At 43.5% G+C, this 23789-nt stretch overlaps 1 protein-coding gene across 1 annotated transcript; it reads right to left on the bottom strand.

Annotated features, from left to right (window-relative positions):
* Nucleotides 1-192: 192 nt before the first annotated feature.
* PRPF6 (pre-mRNA processing factor 6) lies at nt 193-23376 on the bottom strand. Its single transcript, XM_417426.8, has 21 exons — nt 23259-23376; nt 22457-22625; nt 21583-21701; nt 20919-20997; nt 19995-20171; nt 19026-19181; nt 18377-18471; nt 17773-17929; nt 17419-17581; nt 14357-14475; nt 13611-13829; nt 12333-12455; nt 11591-11712; nt 10357-10495; nt 9255-9374; nt 8387-8563; nt 7392-7525; nt 6845-6936; nt 4696-4810; nt 2297-2423; nt 193-1512 (listed from the first exon to the last, which is right to left on the bottom strand). Exons 1-21 carry the CDS (start codon nt 23327-23329, stop codon nt 1360-1362), a joined length of 2826 nt encoding a protein of 941 aa, XP_417426.2. The 5' UTR covers nt 23330-23376; the 3' UTR covers nt 193-1359.
* Nucleotides 23377-23789: the final 413 nt, after the last annotated feature.

Here is a 23789-nt window from a genome sequence, read left to right on the forward strand (position 1 = left end):
CCTCCTGCTTCACCTTCCCATAAACCCACAGAGTCAAGATGGACACCAACTGGGCATCCTAAGCAAGTCTTCCAGCACGTCCACAACCAACCCTGACAGAGCAGAGAGAGCATGGTAAGCTGGAAGGTTCCCACCATCACACCCACTCCTCCCAGTCGGAGCACAATGGCAAGACCACATTCAAAGAGAACATAAGGAAACAAAACACGAGCTGTATTTTATACATATCTTCCAGCTAAAACCTTTGATAAGGTTTTCTTTCTCCTCCAGCTAAATACATTATATGACACACATACACAGACCCAAAGACTTGTCATATACCTAAGTTCAATGAATGATCACAAGAAAGTTAGCTTCATTAGGTCAAAATAATACAAATTCCAAGCACAGAAAATTGAAGACAGCTCGTAAAGGGTCCCAAGAACACCAAAGCTCTCCTTCCAAAACATTTACTTTCTGCCCTCTGCACCTGAAGGTGGTCATCCAAAACCATCCACCGTAAAAAAGCAGTTGGCACTGCAAAAGTGCACCTTGTCCCAAAGGCTTTAAGGAAATCTTATTCCTTTAAAGGGATTTCAAGGATTGCTGGATTTCGCCTCGTTACTTTAAAATATGACTGTGCTTAACGAAATCGGGCATCTAGAAGAATAAGGTTATACTATGTACATTTAAAAAAAAGAAGGAAGGCTCTAAAAGTACACTCTGGAATTTCACAAAATGCTCCATCTAGTCAGGTTTGAGGAATGCTGAGCTGTGCTGCAGTTTGCCAGCAGAGGAGAGCAGTCAGAGAAAAGGAGCACTCCAGCCATCCCCCTCTGCTGCCCAGCAGAGCCCCAGCAGAACCCCCCACCTCCTCCAAGAGTAATCAGACACAACAGAGCAGATCTGCTGAGAAGAACCAGCATCAGGTGGGCCACACACTACCAGGAGTGCACAGAGTAGGGGACAAGGACAGGCACTTCATGCTACAGAGGAATCCGGAGCCACTGCTGAAGACCAGAAACCATACAAGCAGTAATTAAGGCTTGTATTCAAAGAGGGGATTCAGGTATCAGAATGAAAGTGCCAATGCAGCCTTACAGAACTGCACAGTTCCCCTACATTTACACCAGCAGCAACACCCAGAAGGGATTGAGATGCACTTGTGCTGCAGAAGCTAATTACTGCACGGTGTAAGCCTAGAGCACTACTGCTGGATAAAGGAGGAGGAATCAGCTTTTCTCTTGGAGTAAAGATCTTTCCCATTGCCATCTGTCTCCTGTCCTCTGAGCTCTGTGCCACCATAAGGGCAAATGAACTGAAAGCAGGGAAGCAGACAAGTCCTACAGAAGTGACCGACGCAGCTGAAGCCAGCAAACTCTAGAAGGTGTTTTTCAGCTTGGCTGCCACAAGCACAAGAATCTCTCCAATCTTCTTCTGCCAATTCACTATGTCTTTGGAGACATCACACCAAAGCTCTCCATGGCGGGGTTCAGCATTCTCACAGCGCTTCCTCACCTCTTCTTGTTGCTCCTACATGGAAGAGAAATGACATTTCAAGTCTGTGAATGCTCTGGTTTGTTCCAGCAAAGGGCCAAACATTCATAGTCCTCTCCCTAATTCAAACAGCCAAAGCCTTCCTTCGCCCCCCACTCCCCATAAGGGCAGTATGGAAGGAAGTTTTAATTCCAACTCAGCAGCAGCAACTCTCCTGCCTCGCTGAACAAACTGGCCTAGTTACAGTCAAGCAGGTTTGGGCTACCCCAAAGAAACTGCAGCAGAAACTTCCTTTGTGTTACCGCCCCACAGATCAAGTGAGAGGTCTCTGTGAAGTCAGAAGATAACACTTCCATCATTTCAGTAATATCAGGCAGTAAAAACTGCCGTAGAGATTAAAAGTGTTCCTCCAGCTGTGTCCATACGCAGCCTGTGCTCAACACTTGGGAAGACACAGGACAAGTTGCACAAACCTAGCATCTCAACTACAGGAAAAGCCTCCTATGCGAAAGCTCGCATTTTTACAGAAGGAAGATTGATTTCATAGGTCTTTGCATGAACTAGCATGACTGTGGATAGCAAAAGCAGCCAGGAAAGACAGCTCTGCTAATGACAATGCCTTTTAGAAATCACTACACATGTCTGTGCGTGCTCACTCATGACCAGGTGTGACAGCCTCAGCCTCCAGCCTGTAAGCCAGCCAGGCAGCAGCAGCGTGCTGTGCCCAGCGCTGCAGCAATTCCCAGTGCTGAGTAGCCAACACCAACCTGGGATTCCTGCTGCCTTCCCTGGCTCCCTGTGTTCCCAGGTGCACACTCACCTCTGTGCCATGCTGGAGCTCAAACTTGTAAAAGAAAGCCCAGGCATCTCCCAGGTCAGAATCAATCTTCACTGTTCGGTGGAACCATTCTCGGGCCTTTGTTATTTTACGCTCACTCCAGAATAATCTGTTGGGAAAAACAAATAGATAAAACATCATCTCCAGGGGAATACAGCAATGTGTCAGCACTGTGCAGGTATTTCATGTCTTTGTTCTCTCAAGAAGGAAACGCCAGATTCTGCAGTCATCTGCTAACTGTGCTCCCCTTGGGAAGGGAAGAGACAAGAGAGGACTGAGCACTTCCACTGCTCCCTCTTCACTGCTCACTGTCAAAGGAAGAGACAGACACTCCAAAGAAGGGCAGTATTCATTACTTTTTGAGCTCAATCCTTGCTAACTTGACTGTTTAAGAGGATGAATAGTGATAGGACAAGGGGGAATGGTTTTAAACTAAGACAGGGGAGATATAGGTTAGATATTAGGAGGAAGTTTTTCACCCAGAGGGTGGTGACGCACTGAACAGGTTGCCCAAGGAGGCTGTGGATGCCCCATCCCTGGAGGCATTCAAGGCCAGGCTGGATGTGGCTCTGGGCAGCCTGGTCTGCTGGTTGGCGACCCTGTACACAGCAGAGGGGTTGAAACTGGATAATCATTGTGGCCCTTTTCAACCCAGGCCATTCTATGACTCATTCTATGATTCTACCTCATTCATTTAATTTTGCTGCGGAAAGAAACAGGATTATATACATCCAACTATTTTCCTTCATTTCTTATTATTTCAAGTTGATTTCAGCATCTTAACAATTAAATAACTTCAAGCAGTTGCAAACTGTACACGTGTTAATGGAGCCATGACTGCATGCAATCACACACACTAGGAATGCTCCAGTGGAGCAGAGCTCTCCTGCCATCCCCACCTTACAAGGAAAGACACATGGAACACTCCAAGCTCAAACTCAACCCTGGCATGCAGCCCAATGGCTGCCATTTCAAAAAAGGCACTTGTGAATTCTGAAATTTCTCCCCAGTAATTAACCAGCTGAGTCAATAGTCTATTGGTTTCATTTCTTTGCATTAAAGAGTTCATTTGAGCTAGTAAGGGCCTTATCAAATCAAACAGCCATCCCTCATAAAGAGCTTAGCCAGCCATAAAATTATACAGCTTATGTGATTGTTTTTAAGCCCTATAATACTCTTGATTGTTCCGTGTTAAATAAACTGTGATTTAAAAGGGCACCAACAATGACAGCAGAGGCTAAACACCTGCAAGTAGTGGCCATATTCAGAATAATACTTCGAGCTTTCCACAGATGTGACTGACCACAGTATTACCATACCTACAAGCAAGTCACAATGGGAGGCAGAAGCTGTTTGTGTTGGGATTAGCTGCTCAACTGCTTGAGGTTGTACCAGAAAGTGCCTGGAAGCTGTTTCAACAAAGCAAAAGTTAACATTTTTCTCACTTGCTGCTAAGGCAGGAACAAGGCAGCTGTTATCTGTCAGAACCCAGTGTTGCAGTCACTGGAGTGTATCCTACAGTTTTCTTTGGCCTTTAAAAAAGAGTTGTGAAAGAATTGGGCAACTCTTTGGGCAACATGCTTTCTGCATTAACCTCTGCTGGTATTCACAAAGGAAGAGAAGTTTGTTCCAGTCCTAACTGCTGTGGAGTGGTCTGCAATCAGATCAGAAAGGATATGGTCTGAGTCAATTCTAATAATAGTTCTTCATCACTGGAAGCCTCACAACTTGATCTAGAGAAGCAGACAATTCCTAGTAGACTATCTTCCTGTTCCAGTGAAGCAAACTACAGTGTGACTTGTAGTCTGCATTCCAGGAAGGGCCACAACTGAAAGAAAACTGACATAGCAGAAATTCGTGAAGGGAGAAGACTAAAACAGCACAAGCCAGCTTAAGATTGACAATCTAGGAGAGATAGAAAAGATGAAGAGTACAGCATGAGCCACTTAAAGAGCAAACATCAGCCAGGAGAAATGGTTCATATTTTCAAGAATACTTCAAACATATCCTGTAAAACCTAAGTAAGCCTAGGTCATCTGAAAGCACGCCAAAATTCCATCTAAGGGGCACAAAGATGGTTTTCACAAACTGCCAATACCCAGCAGTAGAAAAGGACTCAGTGTGAATGTATTACTGTCCATGCTGAATTCCCAAACCCACCAGAACAGCTTGAGGGCAGGCTGACATCCCTTGTTCCGAATCAAGGGAGAGCAGCAGATTTGCACAGTTACTAGGAGACAGCTTGAGAGCTGCTACTTGCTCTGAGGCTTATTAGAGCTGCTGCAGCCAGCATCACGTGGTTGTGCTCAAGTGCAGTGTTTCATCAGGGATGCAGCTACACAAAAGTGAGTGTCTTTACTACATCAAGCACAGCAACTTACTTGGCCACAGCCAAAAGAACATGTGGGTCATGCTCACACTTCTTCAGGGCATCCACACTCTTGGTCTTCCGTTGTGGTCGCGCTTCAAGGAAAATTGCCTCTGACCACAGGATTCCTTAATCAAGTAAAGGAGAAAGATTGTTTAGTGTGAATCAGAGATTAATACTCCCCATCACAACTGTCATCAGGCCAGCGCTCTATAAAGCAAGCAGTACTGCTGTGCCCGTCCCAGAAGTTATCCCTGCACCTCCACCTCATCTCAAATCACTCTTTCACCACGGATACTTCATTCAGTGCTCTGAAATTTAGCAACAGACCCTCAGTTCTGAATCTTTCTGTACCACAACACCACTGCCATTTTCCTAACACCAGCGGGCACGAGCACAGAGCTTAAGCTTTTCCCATAAGACACTGTACACAGCAGAGCAAACACACTCATCAGCAGCAGCAAACTGGTCTGAATGGAAAGCTACAGTGGCAGGTGAAGCCCCACAAGGTGCAAAGTCCACCACTTGGGAGCAGTTCCATGGGTGCCAAAGAACACCACAGTATTATTGATGCTGGCTCTCCACACGTATGATGAAGGACACGGTAGGGCCAGGAAAGCTGGGTTTAATCCCTAGTTCCTTTCATTGCCAAAAACAAGAAAGGAAACATGCTCAGAGAAGCATGAAATCTTCAGTTTCTAATGTCAGTCAACCATACCTGCTGATCACTTCAAGGCAAAGCCAGAAAGCTTGGGTCTGCCAGGACTCTATCAAAGCACTCTCACTTCCCATAAACTGCACATGGGAATTAACACTGACTCAGATGACAGCAGTGACGACTGCAGCAGAACTCTTCCCTTCTTGCTCTCAAGATTTGCTCTTTACATACACAGTCAAACCACTTTCACAGACCTCTATTTTCAGGCCTGCTGAGGACACAAACACTGATGTATTCCCGTTTTATCCTTCGTGCCATCTACCTATGTCAGCCATAAGGAATGGTAACCAATCAGTCACTGATGGACACAGGCCTCTGGTTTACACAACTGTAGGTGTCCAACAAACTAAATCCTGCATGTTTTTCTTCCTGGTTTGTAGAGTTTTAAGAGTTGGAGGTTATTTTATTTAAACAATCTGAGATCTTGCTGCCTATTTCCACAGCAATAGGCAGATTCTGCAAAAGAGCCTGAAGTGGCAAACACAAGAAGTGTTAGGTCATTCACAAAACAAAGCTGGTACTGCTTTGTTGACCCACTCACACAGCAAGCAGCCTGCAATGAGTTTATCAAGCCACAAAAGTCACTTAATTCCCATTATTTCACTGGGGTGACTTAAGCAGTCATCAATTAAACACCTCTCAAAATCCAGCCTGAAGGCAAACTAAAAAGGCTTGCCCTGTGGTAGGTTACTACCACACTACACAACTGACATCTCTCCAAAGATGTCAACATGTTTAAAGAATTAAGCCTTCCCACAACTCTGTCAAAAAACAAAAAGGAAACATCATGCACTTTCTCCTCCCATCCCAAGAGGCAAATGTTTCCACTGGTGGTTAGAACCAACCAACTTAGTTAAGGAAAGGCAAATAGGTCATATATTATAAGTTAAAATAATCAAAAAACAGGACTAAACACTCATGATACACGATCCCCTTATCACAACTGACTGAAATTTGCTGTCAGTGCAAGTTATGAAGCACACAAGCCTCATTAGTAGTGCAATCAGTGTGGGCAAGCCAACAACAGGAAGTCTCCTACGGCCAATTATACTCCAATGAGACAGGGAAAAAAACATCCTTTTTCCATCAAACTCCCTAATGATAAAAGCTTGAGAGCCTTTCTTCAGTTTTAAGTCTTGGCACAGACTTCTACCAGCTTCAGAGAAAAGCCACCCATATCCATGATTATTCTGCACGAAGCCTCTTGACAAACCGTGGACCACAGAATCAATGATGCCAACACCAACCCATGTCCCCCCTCCACTGTGAGGCACTACAAAGTGACCAGGATTATTCACAAAAACCCCCTTTGCAGGAGAATGACTGACACTTCTCTAAAATGCATTATTCTGAGACGTGGCCAGAAAGGACATCTTGGAAAAACATGAGCCTTCACTAAGCAAACACATAACAGTGTTTAAGATCAAAATGAGGCCCAGCTCACCTGAATTGGGGCATTCTTGCAAGGCCTTGGCCATCAGAGTATTTGCAATGTTCTTTAGCCCAGCTCTGTACTCCAACCGCACAGACTCTAACCTGGTAACAAAGAAAACCAGTGATGATATTTATTGTAACACATTCACTATGTACAAATCAACTCTGAGTCATGTCAAAGTCACTAGAAATTAGAAACATAATGCCTATATGATCACATGCACATTACTGACTTCTTCCCACCCCTCTCCATTTAAAAATACATAGTTTTACAAAGGCCTAGTCAATTTCTCATATCATTTTTAACCTATAGTAGAAACAAAAGACCCCTTGATTTTCATGTTCTCTACACTGCAGCTATCTGTAAAGAAACAGCAGGTCCCCAGCTCCTTAGAGTAGCTACACACTAGCCAGAATCTCCAGAGCCCTTCTGATAGTCAGAAGCTGTTAATCCAGAAGAAGTGCTACGATAGGTGTGCTCATAAGTTCCATGATCAAATACCTGAAGTATGCATTGGCCCTGCAGCTCAAACTAAGTTCATGTCTACACAACTCACCAGAGGTCTGCATTCTTTGGATTCTTTAGGCGAGACTTTTCCAAGATGGCTCTTGCTCTGGTCAACTGCCCCACCTTCTCTTCCAGTCTGGACAGCAAGAGCCACAGAGGTATGGAATGGGGACATTTTTTCAGCTGTTTGACATAATAACAAAAAGTATGGTTACTACGTAGATTTGAAAACATTATAACCCCCATAGAAAAGCAATTCCTGCCTTACATCTTCCTGAGGAGTTCAGAAATGAGATAGAGGTGACCACATCTCTCAAGTTTCTCCTCGTTAGTCTTATAGCACTGAACAGTAGAAATCTAGTTTCTCCTATAACCAAAAGAGCAAGTACACCACGACTGAGCTATCCCAGTGCCAAGCGAAAGGAAAGAACACACCTCCCTTACCAGTACATCTACATCCTGTGCTCCATCTAGAGATGGAGAGCTCTAATAAATAACAAAATCACATCCACAGAGTTTGCAGGAAACACACTACCTTTGAAGCTCACAAAGTCATTAGGACACAGACACTGGCAGAAACCTGCTTCCCTACTACTTTCAGGGCAGCTGAGTTTCAGGAACATTCCTACAGAAGGACATCAATTACCATTTAAAAGACACACGGGTACTCAGTAGATCTCTTTTTACATGTTTACCTAACCTTATTAGCAGGGTCTTCTGTTAAGAAGTTCTGCTGTTAGTGCTTGCAGGTCTTAAAGAATTATTGTGTAATGACTTCTTTCCTGCTATGAGTAGTCAAGCATACAGCAAACTCTCTCAAGCAAGAAAGTGAATTTTGCACACGTATACTGGCTAAGAGATAAATTCTCACTGCTTATTTCAATACCTTAATACTTTTCTGTTACTGCTTTAACCAATGACAGGGAGAGAACAGAAATCACCTCTACAGTGAAGCTGGGACAGAGCACACTCCATCCTGATTTGAAGACAGACATCTGTCCCTATCACAAGCACAAAGCACACTTGCAGTAACATTCATCTTACCCCTTGATTGTAAGCCTCCCTTGCTCTCTCCACCAGCTCTTTTTGTTCCTCGATTTGTCCTTTCATCATCCACAGTTTGGGAAAGTCCTCATAGTGCCTTAGGGCCTCCTCACAAAGCTCCTGTGCTGCAGCAATGTTTCCAAGCACCCATTCCAACTTTACAGACTTCATGAAGACCTGAGAAAGAGACAGAGCTGTTTATCACTGGCAGCCATTGGGAAAAAAAGGCAACAAAAACAAGGACTCTGTCACACAGTGGGTTCCCATGCTTGTGCATTCATTGGGAAGTTATTCATGAGCTACGGTTTGGAGTAGAAGGCTCCCTGACTGACAGAAGAGAACAATCTAAAAGATCCCATTTTCCACATAGCAAACTAGGCTTTTTCTCTTACTTGGACAAATTCAAATGATTCTGTATGCACAGTTAAATATTGACAAAATTTATCACACCAGAAGTAACTGTAGAGATAAACACAAGACTGTAACTTTAAATAAACCCGATGAGTACCGTCTTTAGCAAAGCATAATTGAGTCTTCTGTGAAAAATATTTTCACTCTCTTTTCTCCAAGACACGCTTTTATGCAACAGGAACATTATACAAACAGCTGTAAACTGGGAATTTCCTGACTTTTGCCATTTGTGTGAAAAAATTTGAAACCCTTCACTTGATCCTAGCCTCTGTTCCCATCACGCTGCAACTGTGTGTTGCAATTTGCTGGAGAAGTGCTACGGTGCCTGCAAAAGGCAATGGCAGGGAGCCATCTGGTCAATCATTGAGGCCACAGAACTGAAGGAGCTCCTGCTTACAACTCAGCTCCCCCACTACCATGAGAAGCCTCAGCCTCTCCACCCTCCACACATCCCTACCCTTGCAGTGGGGGCACTGCTGCGAGCCTTTGCCAGCAGCCTCCTTGCTCTTTCATATTCATTGTTTTCCGACTCAAGCTTGACGGCAGCCAGCCAGATCTCCTCACTGTTGGGGTTGGCCTGCAAGAACACAAAATGACAGACAAATGCATACAGTGAATCAACAGCAGATTTAATCCTTCGTTTGATCCAGATTAAAATTGAAATCAGAGCTCTGTCAATCCACATTAGGACTTTTTTTTTCCAGTTCAAGCTCCTCCCAATCTTCTTTGACCTTTGAAGTTCATAGAAATTCTACGAAACAGATGTGCAACACAAAGATATATTTCAGTTGAAAAGTTGGATGCTTCTCAACTGTTGAAAAGCATTAATGCTTGATCTCCTGAACTTTCAGTTTAACTACTGCAAAAATCAGAGAGTCTGTCACAGTGAGACCCTCACTTTATTATCCCTGAACAAAACAGCTGAAGCTCAGATTCCCAGCAGAGGGCTGTGAACAGCACTCCTCCAATACAAGTCGTTTCTGTAACAATCATGTCAAGAAACCTTCAGAATATTCACAAAAAGAACCAAGACCAAATTTAGGACGTAAGTCTCTTTCACCTCCTTGCTAAGGAGTTGTCATTTATTTTTGCTCCTCAGGCCTCGTTCCATATTAGAACTGTACCTCTCTGCCCATCTTCCAGTACCCAGGGGACAGTTCCATTCACTTTGCTTTAGATTAGTGGATTTGGTCCAAACCAAAGGTAAAACAGCAACCTCACTAATTGGGGCAGATCACTTCCCTGCCAACTGTGAAGACAGATGAGCAAATACAAGACAAAGCAGATCCATGGCTGGGTGTGGTAGAAGCAATGGTAGTAATAGCAATGATCTGTGAACTCACAACTTGGTTTGGTAACACTAAAAGAGCAGTAATGCATTCTTGCTTCCAGCTTGCTAATATCTTACAGGAGAACATTTTTGACAAATGAAACTATCAAAGAACAGAGGAAATCTCCTATCAAAAGGTGGCAGAAATCAGGTGAGCACTGACAGAAAAAGCCTCCTCCATACTCTTCAATTCACATTTACCACCAGTGCACGAGTCTAACATACCCACCTGGAAAGCCAGGGCCAAGATGCTTCTGGCTGCTGGCACATCTCCTGCCAGCCACTTCGATTTGGCTCCCATGAGCCACAGCACTTCTGCTTTGGGACAGTGAGCAACAGCTCTCTGCAAAAGAGCCTCCAAGGATTCCCTGAGACAAGAAAGAGCAAGTTACAATGGCTCGAAGCACTGCCAAAGGCGAGCTCTCACACTCGACTTCCACTATCACTCCATGCTATAAATATTGTTGCAAAGTCCAACGCTGTAAACCTTGATAAGTTGTTTCATAACAAGGAAAGGGTGGGGTCTTTTTTCCACAAGGGTTCTGAAATCAGTGCTCCACAAACGGCTCATTGTTCAGACACCTTTGTTTGATGGCTGCTGCAGAGAGACTCTGCGCGTAAACAGCTCATTTGTCTTGCAGAGGGCCAGTCTTCCAAACAAACCTCAGCACAAACCGAGACAGGAAGTTTTTCAGAATTATTAGATGAAGCTGGCTTAATCTTATTGACATTTTCTTCCTCCTCTGGAAAATGCTCTTAATGTAGAACAAGGGGCTTAGAGGCCAGCCACCACCGGGAAACACAGGAGAACAGCATCAAAGGCAAAGACACACTTGTTTCAAAAGCACGACACAGAACTCTGTCTCCACAGTCACTTCCACACAACAGCCGTGTTAGCTTTAGCAAGACTAATTCCATCTGCATGAGATGTTTACTATACAGACTGACTGCTTTAAAATAAACTTTGTACAGAAAGGTTTAAATGTGTGGAGTTTTGTGAATAAACACCAAAATAAGAGGCCCAAGCTGTGACAGTATAATACTCATTCATAATTTGACATGAGAAAATGCCAGAGATGCTCAGACTCAGTACTAAAGTAGCTTGTCTACAAAAGCTAAACAAAACACTTGCTGCATTTCTTGGTGATGTTAGTCTGGATTCCCAATTTTTTCTAGGAATGCTTTCTCAAAGATGACCATCCCTCACTGATTCATAGCTGCTTCCATTCAGTAATCTCTTTTCCTAAAGAACTCTTTACGACCTCACAAAGAAAATAGACAATCTGACCACAGCAAAGGTCAGACCTGCAAACAATGCCACTGAGCTTTCACCAGTTGAGCTAACTCTGTCTGGGGAACAGTACACTTTATTGCTGACCTTGTAGCTCTACCACCTTCCCAATCTATCACACTGCACTGAGAAGGAACAACACCTTCAGCCGAGGGTGACGCAGTGTATGTACCTTGTTCCATGGTTCTTTTCAAAGTATGCTGCTCTCAGCCACACGCTCTTCTTGCTTGGGAAAACTTGCAAGGCATAAGCATAAATTGCTCGGGCACACTCCAGAGCATTATGAGCGACACACTAAGGAAAAACAGAGCAGAAGTCAGTTTAAAGTTGCAGAGAAATCAAGGGCAAGACAGAACAACATGTGTAATTCAACACAGAACTCAGAAACTTACTATATGAATTGGGACATTACATACTTTGGTATCAGCTTGTCAAAAGGAAGCACAGTGGGATGTCTCAATTGCCTCTTTCAGTACCCAAATATTGTGCCAAAATATAACTTAGTTTGTAGTGCATATCTAAACTACTCCCCAAATACAAAGAAAACGTGGTAAAACTTTTACACATTCCCTGCTCAATCCTACATCACCTCTTCAACTACAATGCTTACACCTTGAAACTCAACTCTTAATTTGCTGAACAAGACCATAACCTTTGTTGACAGCCCATAAATAAGTAAAGAAATCAGCAAACAATCCATTAAGAGTCACCAACTTCCTGCTTAACGAAGATTCAAGTCTGAAAAAAAAAAAGCTCTACAATACAATAACCCCCTGAGAGGGGGACTGGCCAAAGGCAGGCAGATGCTGTGCACATCACATCCACTGTCAGTGATTAAAACAATCTTACTTTCCTGGCTCCAATTCCACTTCCCCCAGTTTAGAAAAAAAACACAGCATCACAGCTGCACGTACGCTGTCTGCATCTTCCATCCAGGTATGTTTCCGATCTTCTTCCTCAATCCCAATCCCAATCACAGCTCGCATGATTGCCTGGCATGTGGCCACGCTTCCAGCTTTATCACATTCCTCAGCATCCTGGGAACAAGAACAAGAGCTGCTCAATTTGAGACATCGGCACAGTAAGTTAAGATTCTGCAACAGCAACTACTGATCTCCTTTCAGCTTCGGTTTTTTAAGTCTGGTAACAGAAATGGAACAGTTCTAAGAACAGAAAAGGAACTCACAGAAAGACAAGGATGCAAAGGGTGATGTGGTGGTGTTTTTTAAATATAACATTGAAATTAACTTTTAATTGTTTTAGTGCTGCCAAGAAAGTTGTAATTCATTTAGATGCTAACAAGAATATCTGTTTAATATTAAATACTTTGTTAATTTGATACTCTTAAACATTGTGGCAGGAACGTTTTGCTGACTGGACCCACTGCAAGTGATATCAGATCAGTAGTAAATTGGCTTGCAGGGTTATGTTTAAACACAGCAACTGTAGATAGTCAGGAGGAAAGTTCTTTTACCTTGAACATCAAGCCACTTATTTGTTATTTAACAACAGCATTTGAAGAGTCTCGCTAACTCGGCAAACTCAAAAATCACAGTTTTTAAAAGGTGACTGAATCACTGAAATTCCACAGAACTTTTTGCTACTTTTCTAGCACAAAAGTTCCAAAATAGGATGATGTGTAACAGTGTGATGAACCTGCACAGAGGCTGTGTTCTGTAAACATCATCTGACTCCATGTATTAGCTGTGCATGCTTCGCACAGCCTCAGGAGGCACTGTGAGCCAATAAAGGACTAACAGAATATTTCCTGTCTGCTGCATATGCAATATTTGTATTGACTTCTTACAACATCCTCCAACAAAGACCTCTCTGGCAAACAGGTGCCTTTTAAGCCAGAAGACATATGCAAGACATATATAAATCCTTAACTGGGGACTTAAAGCTTCCCTCCTACTTGAGGCAGCAGCTGCTCCAACTCAAAGTTGGTTATTTTCCAAGAAGTAAATCTGACATTCCACAGCTCAACAAGCATAATGCCATCCCAGCGGATCACTTATCTCAGCCCTTGGCACTCCTCAGTGTTTCAGGCTCACCTCATTTTTTTCCACAGGGATCTCCACTTATAATCTCAGTACAAAATTGCTCTAACCTGCCTGGCATCAAGAAACAGGAAGCTCCAAAACAGAACCTGAAGGGTTCATCCGGGTCACTAACCAAGACCAGGCCAATACCTGTATCCATTGCTCTCTGTTGATTTCCACACCATTGGCCCTAAGAGATGTGATGGCTCTGTCGATGATTTTCTCCACCATCTGGGTGTTTCCATTGGCTTCCTCCAGCTTGGCAGCAGTAATCCAGATGTGACGATCTGTTGGAATATTCTCACGGGCTTTGTTAAGGACTTTACGAGCATTCTCATATGTCTCCAGTCTTGCCAGAGCAAGCCACAGCTGCAGAGCAACAAAATATGCACTTTAGATTAGAACAAGGAGACGACAACGCCTCCGTATGGCAGCATCAGCCTGAAGAGCTGAGCAGCTTTATTCTGTTTGCTACCAGTTGGCAACTGTCCTCATGTTGTACAAGCAGGCTGCAGAGCACCAATGCAGAAATAGCAGAACCACAGTCTACTACTGTCCTCAGAGCTAAATACTAATCATCTCAAGGTACTGTCCTCATTTGGCAGGCTTACACATTAATATTTACTGCTCGTATCACTTTTTAAACAGCTGAATTTTAAACAGAAGATGCTTTGGTTCAGCATTTCAGAAACAAGCAAGAAAAATTTACACAGGAAAATGAAGTATATAATGACTATTAGACAATTAAGTCAAGGGAAAAAAAACCCACATTCCACTACTCATCACATCCTTCTGCCTTGCAGAAAACTACAGCACTCATCTGCCTTCTGTTTTTAAAGCTCTATTGCTAACCTAAAGCTGAATGCAGGGCTGTATTTGACTTTTCTCAAGCTTACTTCAACACTAGTAGGGCAGCACTCCACAGCACGGCTCAGCATGATTCTGGCATCCTCAGGTTCTTCCAGCTCCACAGCTGCCTTCCACAAACGCACTGAATTTGGAACATGCTCAAGGGCTGGAGAGGCAAAAACAGTTATGCAAATCAGGAGAAAGAAGTTTACCAAAGAGAAATGCAGTTTTCAAAGATAATACGTTAAAGACTTAGGCCCATTACAGATAAATTCCCTGCAAGAGAAAAGGGAGAGAACTGTAATTATATTAACTCTTCTTTCAATGATGGGAACTTAAAATGAAAGTAAAAAAAAAACCTTAATTTTAATTGGAAGCAGGTTTGGCCAAGACAAGAGCTTTTCCAATTGCAAACTGTAATTACATTCTGCAGTAAAACACCTAGCTGAGCAGAGCCTCAAGTCTCAGTGCAGTGAAAAGGATTTCTGCACTCTGATGAATACCTGAGATACTGTTTTAATACATATAACACTGATAAAAAACTCCAAATATGTAAGGTTTAAATCTATACTACTCCAATAAAGAATTTCGACTCTCTAGAATTTCCATGCCTTACAAAACTGCATTAAGAAATATGCCCATGATAGGACTTTATCTGACAGAACCATAAAATGCTCATTTCCTCTGAAGCTTTTACACACCATGTACACAACCAAGCTTTCATTTAGGCATCAATTGACAGGTCAACAGATTCCAGTTTATCTTCCCAATAAATCACTGGCACACTATCCAAAAAATAGGAGGACACATAAAAGCTTTAAGTTAACACTGACAACACCACCTTAAGGCACCCACTTCTAAGGATGCTTTCAGCAATCCAACAGGGACTCCCCATCTAATCAAGAGTTCATCAGGCATCTTTCATCTTGTCCAAGAAACAGCTACTCGCAGTAGAAAGTGCATTCTCTGCAGACTGCTCCAGATGTGCTGTCTGCAACAAAGTCTAAAAAAACCCCAACTTCTCTCATCCTCTTTATAAACTTGAACCTCAAAGTGACATTAAGAAATAATTAAGCCTTTTTTCACCACCATTTGCACAGATGAGCACGCTTGGTGCAGTATCAGCTTCATTGCTTCCATAGTGATCAACATAAATGTGCTACTGCAACACAGGGCTGAAGGCATCCTCTACCAGTGGGGAAAGCACAACTGCAGAACCAGAGAAATAAGGAAAGCTGCATCTAAAACCATTTTGGAATTAGCCAGGCTTCCAGGTATTGCTGTTCCTTTAAGCACTCCTGAGAAGGCTGAGGCACACTGCTGAGCATGAACTTCAGAGCACATCTCAACTCTACAGAAACACACAGAACATTTACAAGTAGTGTGCACTGAGGTTTTGGGCATTAACCATTCCACCTCAGGTCTACAGCAGCAGGAGAGTTCTCTGAAGCATTTTAAGTGAATGATATCAGCTTGCAAGAGCTGAAAGCACTGCTCAGCAGGACAGAGCATGTTTTTGTAGATAGAGCATTCGATTTTTACACCTTGAGATGTATTTTGAGCACTCAGCTTGCTGTCTTCAGTCAGACAGAGGCTTTAAAAGCTCCAGAGGTTCTGCTGGATGGTAGGAACGCACACAGCCACAGACAGAAGAGAGAAATACACTATGAGAGACCACACCTCAGTGACATTACCTGGCCATCAGCCTTCTTTATTTCTGAATAAAGACTGGGTTAAACTGCCTCTTATCTTAAGGCTGTACATCCAAACAGTTCCAAGTGCTGCATTGCTGATGTTCCCTAGATAGTACAAGGGCACTGTGAAATTGATTCCTAACAGACAGACACTGCAAGCAGCAGGATAAACTGTATTCTACTCCACCACCAGAGTGTCAGAGTTTAAGCAGGTGGCTCCATAAACTGGAACATGATACGATGCTTAAAGTGAAAGGACAGATTCTGAGCTTAATGCACAAGTAATTGCTTTCACACAAGATGCTTTCCTTCCAGAGCTGGACTTGCAAATCTACTTCTGCTCGTGTAAAAGCATTCTCTCATTCAATATCCATTCTTACTATTGCAGAAGAACGGCGTGCCACAGGAGCAATGCTCCACAGAACAGTGCACTGTTTAGCCAGTGAAAATACTAAAGCTACCAAATAGTGCTTTCCACGCACAGGTGGTTTATATGCTCTAAGAGGCCATTTCACACCAATATGCAGTTTACACACAGCAGTAAGAGGCAGGAGGCAACGTACATCCTTTGAAGCCAAGTCAATTTAATACTGTAGACTGCATCACAGGGATGTATTAAGCGTATTAGATGCAGGTCCCTTTCCCTGGCTACACTAAAGTCCTGAGACATAATCGATGCAATCTGGTACTCATGAATACAGGCACATTAATTTAAAGTAATCAAAGGACACTGCGAACCTGCAAGGAAAACCTGGGTTCAGCACAACACAACAAACTGCTGTTAAAAGAGAACAGGCTCAGGAAAAGATGGCTGTGCCACAGAAGAGGAAAACCTCCACATTCAATACAATAAAGATGTAAGGTTTTAAAATTAGCACCACACCACAAAGCTGTCAAGAACACAAATTTTTACACTAAAACATATCTCAAGGCCCACAGCAATCAATGATATGAGAACTCCAGAGCCTCTAAAGCTCTTCCACCAGAAATCACTGCAGTCTCCAACAAATTACAGACAACCCAAAAGTCATACCCAGAGCCTGACATATTTTCCAAAGCATAAGAGATGATGGTCAAAACACCCTTTTCCCCTCAGAGCATAATTTTTGAATTGCTTTCATCCACCTCTCCAGTCTTCACCAAGTTGGAATTGCTTTCAGTAAATAAAACATCGTTTTGCAATTACTCTGTAACAGCAGCTTTCTGCTGAGAGATGGTTTACAAGCATGACAGCCACTCTATTCTGACTCAACAGCAGACATTTCCATCATTAAGGCATACATTATTAACAACTGCTTTCACTAAGAAGGGGAAAAAAAACATTTAAAATCCTACAGATATTTCTTGAATGATTTACAGCACAGTACAGAGGGAGACACAAAGACTTTGTTCCCTGGCCCTGCAGCAGCTCTCACCTTTCCTCAGGACACGCTTCTTTGCACGGATATCTGTCTCCAGCTCTGCTGCTCTTATGTAGATTCGGACAGACTGAGGAAGGTGACGGACAGCCTGGGCCACAACAGCCTTGGCTGTATCTCCAGGCTGAAGCCGAGCAGCTTCTAACCAAACATCTTCACTCTGCCAGGAAAAAGAAGCAGCCCTTCTTTCACATCAAAAGGATTACTGTGAGCAAGAACATAGAACTTAGCTTTTAGTTAACTCTGAGTTCTTTTAATATCACACGTAGTGAAGCAGTATCAGTCTATAGCTAATAGCAACCTTCTCCTACCGTCCTGCAAGGATCAGCAGGGAAGCAAAGCAATTCTGACCTTGGGGCACATCTCAGTTCCTTTCATGATGAGATTCCGAGCCACCTGCAGTTTGCCAGTGACTTCTTCCAGTCGGGCTGATGCTATCCAGGCTGGTGGATGATGAGGATTGGTTTCTCGGACAGATTTCAGGAGCAAACGAGCTTTTTTGATATCACTAACGAAGGAGAAAAGACAGATAGGAACATTTTCAGCACACTAGCAAACAATTCTCCTGAATCACTAAGTACTTTAGTTAGTTTTTCACAGCCCCACTCAGATGCACAGTACCTGTGACCTCAAACATTTCCATATTGGTGACAAGTTGCATGCTACAGCTTGCTAATGCTCACTAACACAACAGGATTGCAGAGAGAATCAGTTTAGTATTTAGGTATGATTATTTAGGAACTACAGCCAGCCACTTGCAGCTGGAAGCTAATAAGCAACAGCACTGATTTAGTTCAAGTTTTATCACCAAAATTTGCATATTCCAAAAACTCACCTGACATCCTTTACAAACTAAATGTTAGCTGAAAGCCACCCACTCAGACAGATTTCCATTTATATGCGGGATCACAGCCATTATTAAGAGGCTTATTCAGCTAATCCCTCTTAAACTTACTTGATATCTCCCCCATGTGTGGGAATCATTGAATTCAAATCCGTCAGATATCCTTTCGGGTCCACCACAGTCTGCCCACTCACAGAGTCCGACACCTGGGAAAGTCAAGTCAGCACCACTGAAGTGATCACTCACAGCCCCACAGCCCTCCTGCACACATTCAAGACTGCAAAAGACACTGCCCCTATACAGAAAAAAATCTTAAGACATTTATGTGTTACCATGACCAAGGAACCAGCAAAACAAGTCCCTGCTTATTAGTTTTTTTTTTCCCCCCACTTCTAAAATACATGGACTTACTTTTAACTTAGCAGTTAAAAATATAGTGCCACTGGAAATACAGAAAACAAGCAGCTTAGTTTTCAGTCACTAAAAGGACTTTTAGCCTTAGCAGTTGAAGTCCCTCCTTTTAGTGCAAACCAGATTTAAACAAGAAAATCAACGATAGAATGGAAGTCAACAACACAAGAACAATATTTTCAGCATTTTGCCCTGAATAAATCCATACATAAGACCAAGAGATCATAGCTGAGCTACTTCTCCTACCTACCACCCAAGAGAAAGACTATCCTAAAACCAGGTCTTCAATAGGAGCATCCCACCCACTCCTGGCACACCTGCAGCAGATTCCACCTTCTACCATGCTCACCTGGCTTAGTCTCATATCCATCAAGGTGTTCCTGGCTTGGCCAATCTTCCTCATATCCAATTCACCTGTTCCAGGTGTCATTAAGCCTGGAGTCATTCCTCCTGGGTACGGAGTATTCAAGCCCCCTGGGTATGGAGTATTCAATCCACCAAATTGCTGGGAACAAGAGCAAGAGAAACAAATTCCTGAAAATGTCTTCTGAGATGTCAAAAAAGAATTCAGGCTCTTTGCCCACCTGCTCTCATTGACTGCCAGGCACAGATGCCAGCATCCTGTCTTACTTCTGACCTTTTCCCCTCTGCTGATGACAACACAACTAGAACAACAGCTTCCTTGAATCACAAGGCATTTCTTACACAGGCTTTACAAATCAGAAGGTAATTACAGATTTAGCCAAGTCAGCAAAATAGGAACAAGAAAGTAAATGAAAATTTTGAATACAAGTATACGAGCCTAGCACATTTAAAGAACATCCACAAAGAAATCACAGCCATCTGGTGCTGATTCAGGGCTAGTCAGCTGCTTCTGTAACTGTATGACCACAGTATCCCACGGCAGCACAGCAACAATCAAAGCTATCTGCCTTATTGTCAACTGAAAATTAAATTTTAATGCAGGCTCCTGGATTGAGCAAACCACTAGGTGAACTCGCACTTTGTTTGCTGTTTCGTTTCTGCATGACATTATTGCAAGAGCCATTGGTTAAGCACACAAAAATATCATTATCAACATTCTACAGCCAGAGAAAAGTAAAACTTCTTGCCCACTTTTAATACAAGATTCAAACCTTCCCGGTCCATCCTCAGGTTTTGTCTGGCAATGGGTACATGCTGTAAGGTTCCAGCAAGCACAGAAATTTAACATCCAGAGTTCCTCTGACAGACTCACAAACTACAATAGGATTTGCATTAATCCTTGTCTCTACTTACAAAGCACAGCTCAGACCATCAGCTTTGTTTCCATACTCACTGTCTGCCGTGGGTCCACAGAAGTGTGATTCTCCCCAGACTGCAAATGCTTTGCAAAGAAGCTATCAGGGACAGGAGTCAGCTTCTCATAGCGAGGATTCCTCTGGCGTTTGTTCCTGGCATCACCAACCTCTGGAATGCTCAGCCATTCCTCTTCTGTGACCTCTGCTAGCTTTCGCTGTTCAAACATGAGTTGTCATCATTATTTCTTTCAGAAATTTATTTCTTCAAGCTGCTCATAGCCCTTAATGGCTTTTTTTTTTCCTTAAGGAATTCAAGGTGAATTAAAGAGTTACAGGTCAAATATCAGATGTTTTCCTAATTAAATGTAAGGAAAGAATTATATGCGCTTAATTACGATTTGGTTTTAGTCCAGTCTGAGATTCCAAATCAATTTGTTCTTAAGCACAGCGCTGCAAATACACAAATTAACCTCAGTGCCTGCAGCAGCATGCTTTATTACTAATCATTAAACAATAGCTTAAGTGGCATATTTTATTTAACAGAAAATTTAGATCCCTCTCAACTCCTACTGCAAGGGCAACTAATTATCCATCCTTCAAAGATGAAAAGTGTATCGCCCTCTCAAGAACCAAAAGTAACAATTATCCACAAAACAAGAGCATACATTTACATAAATTTCACTAAGCTATGTAACCACTGGAAAATACTCAATAGAATGAAGAACTGTATTCCCACAGAACGTATTCCCACTTGCCCCTAGAAGTATCCCATAATCACCTCCTACAACAGTGAGTAACTCTGAATGCAGCTCTCAATAAACATCATTTTGCTTCCTCAGGAAAGTAATTCTAATCTGGAGAATAACGAAGTACTCAAACAGAATCTGAGCAAATTAATGCTGAGCATTCATCTCCCATAACTCACACAGATACGTCACACCGAAGGCAATATTTTTCCTTACTTTCAAGTCTGAGAACTGTTGCTGAATTTTGGGTCGTTCCATACGGTATTTTTCTATCTCCTCTTTTTCTCGTTGTTCCCTTAGAAAAAGGAGTACTGAAGTTATGCTCAGAGTAATGAGTCTTTAAGCAAAGCATCACAGACAGATGTGTTCCATCAGAAGTAAGGTGTAACAAATTTTTCCAAGCAGAGATTACAAACAACTGCAACAGAGGTCTCTCATCACATAAAACAACATTGTAGCATAAAAATAAACATTTCTAACCAGAGAAACTTCAGGATTTACCATCCTCTTAGCTGCAGGCCAGGAGTTTAACAAGTTAACTAACACTGGTTTACAAGACACCCACATCACACAACTGTCCTAATGATTTCCAGTGTGTTGTGCAAGATGTGAGGTGTCAAAACCATTCCCTCATCTTAATGATTGACAGTGAAGCAATTCAGCCAAATCAACTCCCACAGTTAGCTGTGCAAAGTACCCATCAACCTTAAGATTTACTGCCCTCGTGTCTAAGAGACAGCATTAAAACAAATAGAACTTCTCAACACTTCCGCTAGTAGAGAAGGATAACATTTACAGTGAAAAATGGAGGTAGAAAAAACATCTTTGAAACACAAATGAACTCGAAAGCATTCCATACCAGTGCTCTAATCAATCCTACCTTCTTTCTTTCCTCCGCTCGTCCATCCTTTTATCCAGAGCAGCATAAATAGCATCTGCTTCCTCATCATCTTTTTCATAGGGACCGCTTGAGAACAGGCTGCCAGCATACCCATTGAACTAAGAATTTGGGAAAAGGGAAAGGAAAAGCGGTATCCTCAGTGTAAAGCTCCTGTTATGTACTTAGTACAGCCAGCTGTCACACAGGACACTGAAAATGGGTGAGCAGGCTGTTCCCCACAGCACTGCACCACGCTAACACATCCCTTAAATAAAAGCAGCTTTCTTCTATCATCCCTAATGTTTATTGCCCCTCACCATTTCAAAAGTAGAACTGCTTCAAAGTTGCTTCTATTTCCAAATTGCTTCTATTAAGCAATAAAAAAAATCCTTGTACATTTTCTTCCATCAATAATTTTTTCTCTAAAAAACTACTGAAAGCAAACAAAAAGAATAAGACAACATTTAACTAACCAAAGTGGGACTTCAACACAAGAGACAGGCCACACAAATATATAGAACAGCACAACAGTTCAGATTTCATTTGTAAAGGAGAACCAAAAAGCACATCCCATAAAACACATAAACTAATGCTTTATTTATGGACCTCTTCCTGAGGCTCTCAGTCCTCCGTATAGATAATTAAACCACAATATAGAGTCCAAAGGCAGAATAAAAAACTGCAAACATATGCCCCTATGTATAATAGACTTTCAATTAAAGTAAAGGAAGAAAAAAAAAGAGTTGCTAGAAAACTACAGGGAATCCTGGCCTGGAATCCTCAGCTCCTACAGAGTTTCAAGGAAGAGAAGTGGGAGCTCAGGGATTGCTATTCTGCTTGGGGAAAAGCATCTCTAGGTGGGTTATCACATCACCTCATCGTAATTGGTGTCGTTCAAATCTTCATCATCATCATCAGCCGTCTGATTCTTCTTCATCTGATCCCCAACCGTCCTTTTCCCCGGCGGGGCATGGCGGTCATCCACGGGGTCGTTGGCATCGCGTGCAGGACCGATATCAGAGCGGGTGGTGAAGCCTGTGGCTCTGTGTTGGTAAAGCAGGGAGAGCTCTTTAGCACACTGTAACCTCACCTCTATACAGACAGCCAGCTAGAACTGCTAATGAAAGCTGGGCAATAAAAGCATTGCTCATTTGCAAGCATGGCACCAGCCAGCTCCTATCCCTGCTGCTCATAGAGCCAATGTTAGAAGAAAAAGAAATATTACAAGATAATCTGTTCTCCGGTAGGTGAAACTTTAGCTACAAAGACACCGGGATCACACTGCTCACCACTCCTGCATTGGGCCTTTCCTTGCTGCAGCGTGTCTCGGCAGGACACAGCACAGAAGACAGACCACGGGCTGTACAGCACTGCGGGGTGCGGGGATGGAACCTTCAGAAACCACACACTGAGGGGTCGGTACTCCCCGGGGCACCGCCTGCGGGCCCACAGGGACGGGGTGCTCCGGAGAAACGACACAAACTGAGAAGAGCCACCCCCCGCAAGGCGAGGATACTCCTTCACCCCTCAGCCCGGGTAGAGAAGCGCGAAAATGCCGAACTGTGTTTCCAGTGGAGGCCCTGCAGGGCCTGGGCCCGGGCCGCGAGGGGCAGCGGCGCTTCGGGAGGCCGAGGCCGCGGCCCGAGGGGGTACCGAGAGCCCGGCGGTAGACTCACCCGCGACCCAACCCCGGCACGTAGCCCAGGGGCGCGGGCATGCCCAGGAACGGCTTCTTCTTCTTGTTCATGGCGGCGGCGGGTCAGCCGAGGCGGCGACGGCGGTGGCAAAAGCGGCGGAAGCGGCGGTAGAAGTGGGCGGGGCTACCCAGCGGGCAGCGCGGCACTTCCGCTCCCGTGTTGTCACAGGGAGCAGAGCGCCCCCTCGTGCTGCGGAGGTCCCGAGGAGAGGCGTTTGAGCCGAATGCGCATGCGCACAGCTGCGGGCACCTGCATGCGTGTTTACACGCTCATGCGTACGCGTGTGCAAGCTCACGCGCAGCCCTGCACAAGCAACTGCACGCTTCCTGCCCTTGTGCGCCTTTGCACGCACATCTGCGTGCACACACACCGGCAAGCTTTCGTACATACACACAGGTTTGCAAACACCCTTCCATAGGTACACCCAGCACCTGTGCATGCACATTCGCATGCGCACACACCTGCAGTGCTCCCTGCGTGTGCACATTTGCACCCACATTTGCATGCTCA

The sequence above is a fragment of the Gallus gallus genome, chromosome 20, assembly GCF_016699485.2.
Source record: "Gallus gallus isolate bGalGal1 chromosome 20, bGalGal1.mat.broiler.GRCg7b, whole genome shotgun sequence".
In the NCBI taxonomy this organism is placed as follows: Eukaryota; Metazoa; Chordata; class Aves; order Galliformes; family Phasianidae; genus Gallus; species Gallus gallus.